Raw genomic sequence first — 12,851 nt, 5'->3', positions numbered from 1 at the left:
AGCTCAGTGGTAGAGCCCTTGCCTAGGAAGCGCAAGGCCCTGGGTTCGGTCCCCAACACCAAAAAAAAAAACCAAAAAAAAAAAAAAAAAAAAAAAGAATGCATACCATTTTGGAAAATGAAAAAGTTCTTGAAGCCTACTCTTTATATCAAGAATCCCTGCCTTGTATTGGGAATGTAGCTAAATTGTGGAGCATTTACCTAGTATACTTGAGGCCCTGGGTTTGGTTTTTTTGTTTTTATGCTACTAGTGAACAGAATTATAAACCTGGAGGGTTTTGTTTTGAGGACAGGGTTTCATATATGCCCTGGCTGTTTAACTCTGTGTAGCTAAGGACAGCCTTTAATCTCTCTACCACAATTGTTTATGTGATACTAGGGATTGGGCTCAAACCCATGATTTTGTTAGACATGGTGGTGTTTGCCTTTAATCTGAGTGCTTGTGAGACGTGTAGCTTCAGGGCCATACTGCTCTACATATTAGGTTCCAGGCCAGCCAGGGCTATATCTGTTTAAAAACAAAAACATAAAAACCCAGGGTCTTATGCATGCTAGGCAAGCACACTCGCAAGTGAGCTACATCCTCAGCTTTTAAACTTAGTATTTCATGTAATGATATGGGTATGAGGGGCTGGGAGATGTTTTTGCTCTTCCAGAGGTCCTGAATTTGATTCCCAGCAACCATATAGTGGCTCACAACCATCTCTAATGAGATCCATTGCCCTCTTCTGAGAGTGACAGTGCGCTCATATACATAAAATAAGTAATTTTTAAAAATTATATTGGTATGATAAATTCCAAATTGTTTATAACTATTTTTAGTGTGCTGCTTTCATCCTAAATTCATTTATAAATTTAGAAGCTTTGATTAAATGATTGTACTTCTGATTTATTTTTGTAAATTATTAGCAGCAGCATCATATGCTTACATGTAGAGTTCAGAGGACAAATTTTGGGAATTGGTTCTCTGATAATGGACTCTGGGGATGAAACTCAAGTTGTGAGGCTTGCAAGGCAAGTACTTTGAAAAAACACTGAGCTATCCTGACAACATTTTTTAATTATTTTTACTTAAAATGTTCTCCATTTATCTTTTTTTTTTTTGTCTATGTGTGAATCTGAAACTAAGTTTATGCGACATGTACGTGGGTGCCCATTGAGACCAGAAGGTGCCAGATCTTCAGGAGCTACAATTATAGGCACTTATGATTTGTGCTCAGGAGTCATTGGCAGCCTATACCTGTTAGGCCAACCTGGTCTGCATAGTCAGTTCCAGGCCTTTCTCACAAAAGGGAGTAGGGAGGGTAGAGCTAGAGAGATGGCTCAAAAGACCCTCACTGGCTTCCCAGAACTCGCATGTCATTTTTTTTTTCTTTTTTCTTTTTTTCAGAGCTGGGGACCGAACCCAGGGCCTTGCGCTTGCTAGGCAAGCGCTCTACCACTGAGCTAAATCCCCAACCCGCATGTCATGTTATAACCATCCGTAACTCCAGTTCCAGTGGACTCAGTACCACCTTTTGGCCTCTGCAGGCATCAGACAAGGATAAAGACTCATAATTTATAACAAATGGTCATGGTTATCTTATTATACAATATAAAACTAGAATAGATAGCTGATTGGATTTGGCCTAGGTTCTTTAATTGTTAATAGACTTTGATTGTGACATACAAGTAATGTAAATTAATGGTTGCAATTCTCTCAGAATGTAAATTGTTCACATAACAGTGTATAGGAATCCAGATTTACCTCCAGTGGTATTGTGTATCATTAGAAAGGGAAATTATTTTTATTATTGTAATTTAGGTCCTTTTTCTACAAAATTAAGAGGTTGTTCCAGAGAGGCACGGTTAACTTCAAATTATATTCAAATTCAAAGATTGTTATGTCAACATTTAAAATTTTCTTTTTGTTATATAGGTGCCTTTTACCTTGTATTTGAATATATGGACCATGACTTAATGGGACTGCTAGAATCAGGTTTGGTGCACTTTTCTGAGGACCATATCAAGTCATTCATGAAACAGCTAATGGAAGGACTGGATTACTGTCACAAAAAGAATTTCCTCCATCGGGATATTAAATGTTCTAACATTTTGCTGAATAACAGGTAACATAGTAACCAAATAAGACTAATCACTTTTCCCCTTTTTGATTTGTCTAGATAGTTAGGATTATAAGCAGTACAACTTTTTTCTCTTTGCATGGATGTTCAATGTGTTCTTTTTTTCTTTACCTTCCTCTTTACCTCCCTCTTCTATCCTCTTTCCATTTTAATGTTAGAAGTAACAAAATAGGATTACAAATATTTTTTAATTGCTAACATTCTAGGGGATTGATCTACTAGAGAATATACCATATAGTCAATAAATAGTGTTGTTACCACAGCAAACTTAAATAGACATCAGGTTCTTAATGTTCTGTAGTGGGAAGAAACAGGCCTGCCTCTTTAGGTACACTCAAGGCTGTCAGCTTTTTTTCCTTTCAGAGGAAGATCTTACCTTAACCTCGGAGCGCACGCGCGCACACACGCGCACACAGCCAAGAACACACGCAAGCACACACATACGCTTAAATATGCATGGTGGTTGTGTTAGGAGATGGAATAAACAGCCAGGCAGGATTACCTGAAGTTGTATTAAAAAGAAATTATTTTCAAATTAGACACTGTCATTGTCTTCAGACACTCCAGAAAGAGGGCATCGGATCTCATTACAGATGGTTGTGAGCCACCATGTGGTTGATGGAAGAGCAGTCAGTGCTCTTAACCACTGAGCCACTTCTCTAGCCCCTAAATTTTAACACTAAAATTTTGGTAGCATACACTGTGCAGTTGAGTTTAGTAGTAGAGCTAATCCATTTATTAATGTTCAATTCAGTAAGTATGTTAGGTTGTTGCTTGTTTTAGACAGGGTTTCAGTCTAACTCAGGTGTCTTTGAACTATAATATTCACAGCCTCCCAAGTGCTGTGATTAAAGGCACCCACCACCACACTAGACCCATGTTTGTTTGTTTAATTTAGAATTACCTAGACTATTCAGTTTTGAAGAATAAATAGAAATTTATCAGAAAGACTGACAATGATGAAGCAAAATCTCTGCAGAAAATACTGCTTATACAAAAGCATATACATTGGCTGGAGAGATGGCTCAGAGGTCAAGAGCCCTGACTGCTCTTCCGGAGGTCCTGAGTTCAATTCCCAGCAACCACATGGTGGCTCACAACCATCTGTAATGGCATCTGATGCCCTCTTCTGGTGTGTCTGAGAAAGTGATGGCATACTCACATACATTTAAAAAAAAAAATCTTTAAACCAAATTCATGTGTACTATCATATTTGGTACTGGCTGGGAAAATAATGTGTCTTTAAGTCAGGCATGGTGGCAGAAGCCGGTATATCTCTTTGAGGCCAACCCAATCTACATAATGAGACCCTGTCTGAATATTAAAATGAGTAGAATCCAAAGGAAATGGCTATAGAGATAGGAATAAGATAAGGAAAATAATGACTACAGTATAATCATCTTTCCAAAGGGAGTAATCATAGATGTCAGATTACAAATTATAACACTTGGAAAAATTTTGCCAAGTAAAGATCAGAGGTGACATTTGTGTGAGAGGTAAGGAATATGCAGCACAGTAAAGGGATGAAAATATAATGGGATGGAGATTCCAAAGACATAAAACCATTGAGCACTTGAAGAATATGTTTGAAGACATTGTGTTTATGTCATGGGGATATAATGAATAAAAATAATAGTAGGTGTTTTTGTTCTATTGTATAAAAATAATAGTAGGTGTTTTTGTTCTATTGTATATGCCAAATTTTTACAATACATCCACATAGGAGTTTCAGGCTCCCCTGACTTATAAGACCTTTTTTTTTTTTTTTTTTTAAAGATTTATTCATTTATTATATATAAGTACACTGTAGCTGTCTTCAGATACACCAGAAGAGAGCATCGGATCCCATTACAGATGGTTGTGAGCCACCATGTGGTTGCTGGGAATTGAACTCAGGACCTCTGGAAGAGTAGTCGGGGGCTCTTAACCACTGAGCCATCTCTCCAGCTCACATAAATGTGCTGTGAATATAGCCTAGTGTTAGAGTTTTTGCCTAGCTTATGTGAGGTTCTAAGATCAATTCCAGCACCACAGAAAATAAATAAGGGACAGTGAGATGGAACTTGTTGTCAATTATAGTGAGAGTTCAATCCCCAGAACTCAAATGGTGGAGTATACTGACTGCTGCAAGTATTTCTCTGAGCTGCACGCTCAGAATGATAGTGCTTGATTTAATGTAAAATTTTGTTGCTATTACTTGTTTTTTATATTCTGTTCATGGGTTTGGGGAACATTTCCAAGATAGCCTCTTCTCTTTACTTTCTTGACTTTTGTCTTACCTGAGCTATCATGTCCCTCAGATACAGTTAGCCCCCCATATTCTCCAAATGTAGCAAGGCTATAAATATTAAAATGGATACAGAAATTTATAGATTAGCATAGTTCTGAGTAGTTCATGTTTTTAAGTAATTCTCCCAATTTTGTGTTTAATTTTATTAAAATAGTACTTGACATTTCTATGTACTGAGGAATGGGAGTTCAGTAGTGGAGCACTTAATATGCTCAAGTATTTGAGTTTATTACCTAGTAGTATAAGAGATGGAAAGAGGGAGAGAATGGGAGAACTAGACAGTCACTACTGAGTATAGTCAGAAGTGATCTGATCCCTTTAAAGGAGTGTCTCAAGCTGCATGGTAGTGCAGAGGCACAAATATGTTTGAAACAACCTGTCCATAGCAACATATAGTCTCAAAATTAATAGTGATGGTGGTGGTAGTGGTGGTAGTGGTAGTAGTAGTAGTAGTAGTAGTAGTAGTAGTAGTAGTAGTAATAGAAGAAGAAGAAGAAGAAGAAGAAGAAGAAGAAGAAGAAGAAGAAGAAGAAGAAGAAGAAGAAGAAGAAGAGAGGAAGAAGAAGAGGAAGAAGAAGAAGAAATAATAATAATAAGAGTAATTGTCAAATTATAGTTCTCAGACCAGCTCTAATGGTATCATGGATGAGCTTGTTAGAAATGCATATTCAGAGCCAGGTATAATGGCTCATGCCTATAATTTCAGCAATTGTGATGGTGGTATTGGAGGATTACTATGAATTTGAGGCCAGCGCAAATTCAGGCTCTGTGCCTACCTGGGTATCAAAGGAGATACCTTCTCAAAAGAAGAGAAAAGAAAAGTAAAAGAAATACAGACTTAGATTGGGTAGAGTACTTGCATAGTATGTATGGGGTTCTGGGTTCAGTCCTCAGCACCATGAGGAAAAAAATTCAGATTCCTGAGCTGAGACCTCTTACTGGATTTATCATTTATTGGAATGAAACTCAGGCAAGCTTTTTGGGGTTTTTGTTTTGTTTTGTTTTTGTTTTTGTTTTGATTTTGTGTAGTGTAAGGGATCAAACTTAGGGTCTTAGACTTGCATGCTCTGCTACTTACCTACATCCCCAGTCTTTGGTGGTTTGATACAGGCTCTTATCCTGAAGCTCAGGTTGGCCATGAACATGAACCTCTTGCCTCTGTTTCCCTAGTGTTAGGATTAAAGGTGTGTGACATTATGCCTGGCTTAAGTATTTGTCTTTAACATTAGGTATTGCTGTAACACATATACTAGGCACAGATGCCTACCACACAATGAGTATTTAAAGGCTAAGTGTAGTGGTGTACGTCTTTTTTTTTTTTTTTTTCTTTCTTTCTTTTTTCGGAGCTGGGGACCGAACCCAGGGCCTTGCGCTTGCTAGGCAACCGCTCTACCACTGAACTAAATCCCCAACCCCAGTGGTGTACGTCTTTAATCTGAGCACAAGGATGATCTTGTGACTTCAAGGCCAAGGTGGCCTACAGAGTGAAGTTGAGGTCAGTGGTATGTGGTAAAATTCTGTCTCAAAATAAAACAGTAGGGGTTGGGGATTTAGCTCAGTGGTAAAGTGCTTGCCTAGCAAGTGTAAGGCGATGGGTTCGGTCCCCAGCACCAAAAAAAGAAAAAAATAAAAAAAAAAAAAAAAAAAAAAAAATAAAACAGTAATAAATAAAAAGAAGTAAATGTTTAGAGCTGGCATGGAAGATGCATACCTATATATATGTATCCTAGCTCTTGGCAAGGTTGAAGTGAGATGATTGTTTTAAGAGTTGGGGACCGGGGGTTGGGGATTTAGCTCAGTGGTAGAGCGCTTGCCTAGGAAGCGCAAGGCCCTGGGTTCGGTCCCCAGCTCCGAAAAAAAGAAGCAAAAAAAAAAAAAAAAAAAGAGTTGGGGACCAAGCGGGGTATTATATGTAGACACCATGGAAAAAAAAAAAAAAAATGAGAATTCAAATCCATATATGTAATAATAGCTAAGAGAAAAATATTGTGGGGCACTACAAATGTGTTTGGATAATTTAAATTGGGGAGGATAATCATTAATAGAAGTATGATCAGGCATCAAAAATAATTTTTATAATTCTTTTAGCTCTTTAATTGGCATTTAAGTTTCCAAGTGTAGTTTGAGGGCTGCTGTTTTTACTTATGAAAATAATTTGTTTGTTTGTTTGTCTTACAGTGGGCAAATCAAACTGGCAGATTTTGGCCTTGCTCGGCTCTATAACTCTGAAGAGAGGTAAGACATTCATCAAAATCACATATGAGGTTTACTTATGACCTGTGATTTAAGGCCAACTTTGACATAGTAAAAAACAGTATCTCAAAAAAAAAATTTTTTTTTAATTAAAACTGAGGGTGGGAATTAGAGAAGAGTCTTTAATTTTCTGATACTCTCAAATTCTACAAATTATAGTGACTGTTAAAATTCCCTAATTATTTGAATTGCTACATAGTTCTTATTTGGTTGGTTTGTTTTTATATTTTTTGGTTGTTTTTGTTACACTTGAAGTTCTAGAATTTAATGCTAAACCAAGCTGGCCTTGACTTCACAGCAGTACACCTGCCTCTGTCTGCAGAGTGCTGGAATTTAAAGGCATGAGCCACCATCCCCTTCATTCTGTTGTTGTTGTCTGTTTGTTTAAAGACTGCTTTGTTCATCACCCATTTGACTGCATAGGTATCAAATCCACCTAAAGCTAGAGTTGTGTGTTGTGTGTATTTGTGTACATACATTTATGTCTTGAGTGTCTTCCACATGTATTGGGGGAGGGGTGCTGGCATTAAGTGAATTTGCCATCACGAGGTTTTTGATACTATCTGAATTCTTCAATCAGCCTTCAACTGAAATAAGTTAACCCAGATTTGATTAGAAGTGAGTGCTTCGGGGTTGGGGGTTTAGCTCAGCGGTAGAGCGCTTTCCTAGCGAGCGCAAGGCCCTGGGTTCGGTCCCCAGCTCCGGAAAAAAGAAAAAAGAAAAAAAAAAAAAAAAGAAGTGAGTGCTTCATCTTTTACTCATGTCCAGCTTACTTTTGGCCAATTTACTATTGGAATTGTTTTAACAATCTCATTTTCAATTGGCAGCTATTTTTTTTTTGTTAGTGTTTAGTTACCTATGAAAAATATGCAAAAAACATTACCCACCCAAATTTATATTCTGATGGTTTTACTTTTCAGTCGCCCTTACACAAACAAAGTCATTACTCTATGGTATCGACCTCCAGAGCTGCTTCTTGGAGAGGAAAGATATACACCAGCCATTGATGTTTGGAGCTGTGGGTAAGACGGTCTTAACCTTTTGTCTGTAACTCATAACATGTACTGTTTCCTCTTTATATTAGCTACTTGTCTTTTTTAAGTGTATGCACACTTACATACATAAACATAAATGAGAATGAATCTCATTTAAAAAATAACAACAAAAAACATGAAACAAGTAGTAACGAGCTGGCTTCGGTCTGTCCAGGCTAGTAATACTTCTGTCTCAGCCCACAGTTAACTAGGATTGCAAGCATGTATCACTCTGTCCAGCTTATCTCAAGTCTTTTCATTAATATCCTCCTTCCATCCCTTGATTTTCATGTTTCCTCATAATCTGCTTAGAGAAAACGAGATCATTTTTTTCTGTAGATGTCTCATAGTCTGAGTTTGAATTATTGTTGCCACTGTCATAAAAACAAAAATAATATTTGTCTGCATCATGTGAAGTCTTGGATTTCATCCTCAGTATTGCAGAAAGGCTAATTATTTTATTTTGTTGACCAATTTTCAAAGTAGTGAGGTGGTTTTCTACTGTTCTCTTAAAATGACCAGTGAAAAGATTTGGCTTATTGGATGTTTGATTATTAGGTTCATTAGAAACTGTGGTAGATTTGCATATTTGATATCTTTTAACAGACACACACACAGATGGGGGGAGAGCGAGCGCACAGACACATATGCCAAGTGTATTTTCAAGTGCCCACGCAAACTAGAAGAATGTCCGATCTTCCAGAGCTAGAAGTTGTAACAGGTGGTTGTGAGATGCATGACATTGGTGCTGGGAACCAAACTCGGATCTTAGTCAAGAATAGCAAGTTTTGAACACCTTCTAGCTATCTTTCCAGTGTTCATCGTAATAGTTCTTGTTCACATTGCCTGAGCTTTGTCTAGTCTAAACTTCATCAGGTTAGTTTTTGAGTTCTCTTGATACATTGTTGATAATCTTTAACAGTCTTTCTTGTTTTCTTATTCTCCTCTTTTGTCTGCAGTCAGCCATTTGTCTTCAGGAGAGTTCTTTTTCTTTTTAATCTGTTTCCTCTTACCTCCTTTTTTTTTTTTTCTTCCTTCTTTCCTTTTGATTTTTCTACTCAGGATCTCTCTAACCCTGTTTATCTTGGTTTACTCTATAGCCCAGGATGGTTTCATATTGTGGCGGCAATCTTTCTGCCTCTTCCTCCCAAATGATGGGGTATTAAGTGTACACCAACATGGACACTCTGAATGAGAGTTTTCTTTAAGACAAGGTCACATTTAGCCCAGGCTATCATCATACTCAATATTATAGCCCAAGATGACCTTCAACTCCTAAGTCCCTTCCATCCATGTTTTGGGATTATAGACATGTATACTCTTCCTGGCTTGAAAATGAAATTTAAAATGTACATTTTGTGTGTTAAGGATTAAAATGTTTTTATTTTTATTCTTTCAAGACAGGGTGTCATTATATAGCCCTGGCCATCCTAGAAATTGATATATTGACTAGGCTGAATCCCTTGAATTCATAGGGATTCACCTGGCTCAGCCACCCTGCCCCCTCAGGTGCTGGGTTTTAAAGCATGTACCACTCACTATGCCAGGGGCTTAAATATTTTAAATGGCCTCTATCAGTTATTTATTTGTATATGGTGTCACAAACTGGCCTTGACCCTTGTTAGCTTATATACCTCCTAAAATAGCATGTCATCTTTCTTATTCTTTTCCTTTCCTTTTTCTTATTTTAATTTTTTTTTTAAAGCTTGATTTTATGTATACAAATGCTCTATCTGCATGTACTTTTACATGCCAGAAGAGGGCATCAGAACTCATCACAGGTAGTTGTGAGCCACTGTGTGATTGCTGGGACTTGAACTGAGGACCTTTGGAAGAGCAGTCACTGAGCCATCTCTCCAGCCCATCTCCCATTCTTTTTTTATTCCTCTATTGTAAGTCTTTTAAGAAGAGTGCTACAGTTTTTATTTTTAAAATTTAACATGATGGTAGCTTACCGAAATAAAATGATACTTTAGTTAAGTTTTAATGACTCAAAGTAGATATATTTATATTCAACAATACTAGCCCAAGTTATAGCTAAGCTAGAAAGTTAACAACCCTGTAAGATATATGAGGAAGATCTAGAGGCGGGAAAATCAAGAGTTCAGGGTCAGGGCTAAAGAGATGGCTCAGAGATTAAAAGCATTCCCACCCCACTGCCTGGAAAAAAAATTTCAAGGTCTTCCTGGGCTTCTGGACAAGTTTGAGAACCCTGTCTCCAAATGTTTTAAACAAACCTAGCTATTCCTTTGGGATTTTCTTTTTTCATTGTTGTACAATTTTGCTAGTTGGTATAAAACTATTTAGATGTTGATTTTTACAGTTAATATTGGAAACAAACCTTATTTCTAACTTTTCTACCTCAAAACAGGATAGACACTACAAAAGCTAATAAAATAAATTATAGGTGAAGTGAAAATTAGGCCACTTGATGGCAGTAGAATGGTGCGTGGTAGCACACCCTTAATTCTAACCCCTGGGAGGCAGAGGCAGGTGTGTCTCTCTGATCAAGGCCAAACTGGTCTACATAGCAATTAAAGCACGTTAGGTATACATAGTGAGACCCTTTCCCAAAAAACAAAAGAGGAGGAGGAAGGAGAAGATAGAGGATTCAGGCCAGTAAAGTGCTCAGTGATGAATAGCTTTTGATGCTGTTGCTAAGGGTTGGTTTCCAACATTCACAAGGAACCTGACAACCATCCTTAACTCCAGTCCCAGAGGATCTGATGTCTCTGATATCCATGGGTATGTGCTTATACATGCAAATAACCCAGACACATACATATTTGTATAATTGAAAATAAATATCTTAGGGACTGGAGAAATGGCTCAGTTCTCAGCACATAGATAATTTCAGCCAAGGTGTAAAATACTTCCTGTAGTCTCCCACGAAGTAGATATATAAATAATAAAAAAAATCATTTTGTCATTATGATCAAAATATATAAAATTCTCAAAGAATTAGTAAATGAAATTGCCATGTAGAAGCCCAGGGTGGTGGCAGGGGCCTGAAATTCCAATATTTTATAGGTAGAGGCGGGAGAATTGGGAGTTTAGGTCCAGCCCAGTCTACATGAGACTGTGTATGTGTTCCCAAAACACAACAAAACGTATATTAATTAGCACCACTCTAGTATTACTTTAAAAAACAAAAACAAAACTCTTTTGAAGACAGTATCCCTTTATGTATCTCCTGGCTGTCCTAGAAGGCTTTATGTAGACTAGGCTGACTTCCAACTTACAGAGATCCATATAACCATAATAAATTACCAAATTAAATAAAATTTACATAGCTGAACATAGCATGCATATAATTCTATGTCAAATCATAGAGAAGGATTATTCCAATTTCAAGGTCAACCAGAGAGCTGTATCCAAAAGCAAGTTTAACATTCCTGCAGAATAACTTTATACTATATAGTGCCTTAGTCTACATTTCTACTCCAGTTCTATTCTAATGATGTCCTATAAATAATATCTGTTTACTTGAGGTGTGTACATTACACCAATCTTTTTTTGGTTTTGTTAATTGATTGTCTGCGTTGCACATCTTCGTTCCTAACTCACTTGTTCTCAAGTAGTGTTGTTACAGGTACAGGTTCTCAGTAGTGTAGGCTGTAGGCTACTTCCTCTATCAAAGTCTTCTTTACTCTGGAACACTTCTGTAGCCTTTTTTGTATTTCACATCATTTATTATTTTGAAGAACGTGGACCAGGTACTCTATGGATCCAGGTTATGTAGCTAGAATATACTAGAAGTAGTGTTATGTTTCTGACTGGATATTTATTTTATGTACATTTATATAGACTTCATTTGCCCTTTAGAAATGATAACAACTATAGTCACTTGGTTAATGTGTTGTCCTTTTTTTCTCACGAATCAAGTTAATAGTTTTCCTCTAACAGTTAGCAACTATTTGTGCAGACATGCCTTGAGACTGTAAATAATTTATTACAAAGCTGTTTCTGCTGCTGTTTTGGTTTTTTGAGACAGAGTCCTTGTGACATATAGCCTTGGCTATCCTGACACATGCTTTGAGACCATGTTGGCCTCACTTGGGATCAAAGGCATATACCATCATACCTGGCTTCTTTTCTCTTTTTATTTTTTTCCTATAGTATTTATCTTTTATTCACTTTCAGTTTGTTACATATATAATGTATACGCGAGTGTGAATGAAGGAATGTGTGACTCTTTTGTTGTTCACTGCTGGCCCAACTTCTAGGGCTCCTCCTGCCTTGCTGTAGAATCACAAGGATTAAAGGCACACATGACCACACGGAGCTTTGTGTGACTTCCATAGACCATAGGTCCTCAGTACTTGATTTACCCACTGAACCATCTCCTAAGCCCCTAATATCCATCCCAAAATAAGGTACTTAGACAGAATTTATTTAAAAGTCTTGATGAAACTAATTTTAGCTGTCAATACATTGTTTTCTTTGATATTGCCAGAGGGGTTATAATAGTATAGTATAGTTCTACAGAGCAGACTAATGACGACTAAGTCCCTTTGTAGAAAGACTGCTAAGCCTCTTATAAACTTCGTATTTTTTTGGATTACCATGGTGTAGCAGCGATAAGAACTATTAATTCCTGTTGCTTATGAAGGACTGTTGTCTACAGGCAATAGAGTTTGATCTGCTGGCAAATTGAAAACCTTTATAATGTGTTTTTATTACAAGAAGCTGTTTTTATCTTTTAGGGAACCCAGACAGTGAAGTTCTAGGCTAGTAGAACTTCACATAGTCTATTGCATGTAGCCCAGGGTTCTATCAAAGTTTATTGAAAGAAACTTAAGATAGACTCATGGGATTTCTTTCTAACCTATGAATTTTACTCTTTTTAGGTGCATCCTTGGGGAACTGTTCACAAAGAAACCTATTTTTCAAGCCAATTTGGAACTGGCTCAGCTAGAACTGATCAGGTACAGTTACACATAGGTTCTTAAGTGCCTGTATGTTGAATAATAATTTCTGGGTTGGGGATTTAGCTCAGTGGCCCTGGGTTCGGTAGGTATCCAGCCCCAAAAAGAAAAAAAAAAAATTCTTAGACTTTTTTCACTCATAACTTGTTTTCACCTGAGTTTTTACATGACCTTGTGTAATAAATATATATAATGAATATACAAATCCAAACATTTACTGATGA

General features: G+C 37.1%; 1 protein-coding gene across 5 annotated transcripts in view; it reads left to right on the top strand.

Moving 5' to 3' along the window:
- Positions 1 to 12,851, top strand: part of Cdk12 (cyclin dependent kinase 12) — a 63,838-nt gene that overhangs the window by 24,445 nt on the left and 26,542 nt on the right. For all 5 annotated transcript variants that reach the window (XM_032914087.1, XM_032914088.1, XM_032914085.1 and 2 more), the window contains exons 6-9: positions 1,918 to 2,107; positions 6,591 to 6,647; positions 7,586 to 7,687; positions 12,550 to 12,627. In XM_032914087.1, coding sequence (XP_032769978.1) covers positions 1,918 to 2,107; positions 6,591 to 6,647; positions 7,586 to 7,687; positions 12,550 to 12,627 — 427 coding nt within the window. The remainder of the gene's footprint in view (positions 1 to 1,917; positions 2,108 to 6,590; positions 6,648 to 7,585; positions 7,688 to 12,549; positions 12,628 to 12,851) is intronic.

Source organism: Rattus rattus, chromosome 9, assembly GCF_011064425.1.
Source record: "Rattus rattus isolate New Zealand chromosome 9, Rrattus_CSIRO_v1, whole genome shotgun sequence".
Classification (NCBI taxonomy): domain Eukaryota; kingdom Metazoa; phylum Chordata; class Mammalia; order Rodentia; family Muridae; genus Rattus; species Rattus rattus.
Note: the sequence above shows the minus strand (reverse complement) of the source record. Positions and strands in the feature narration are given on the sequence as shown.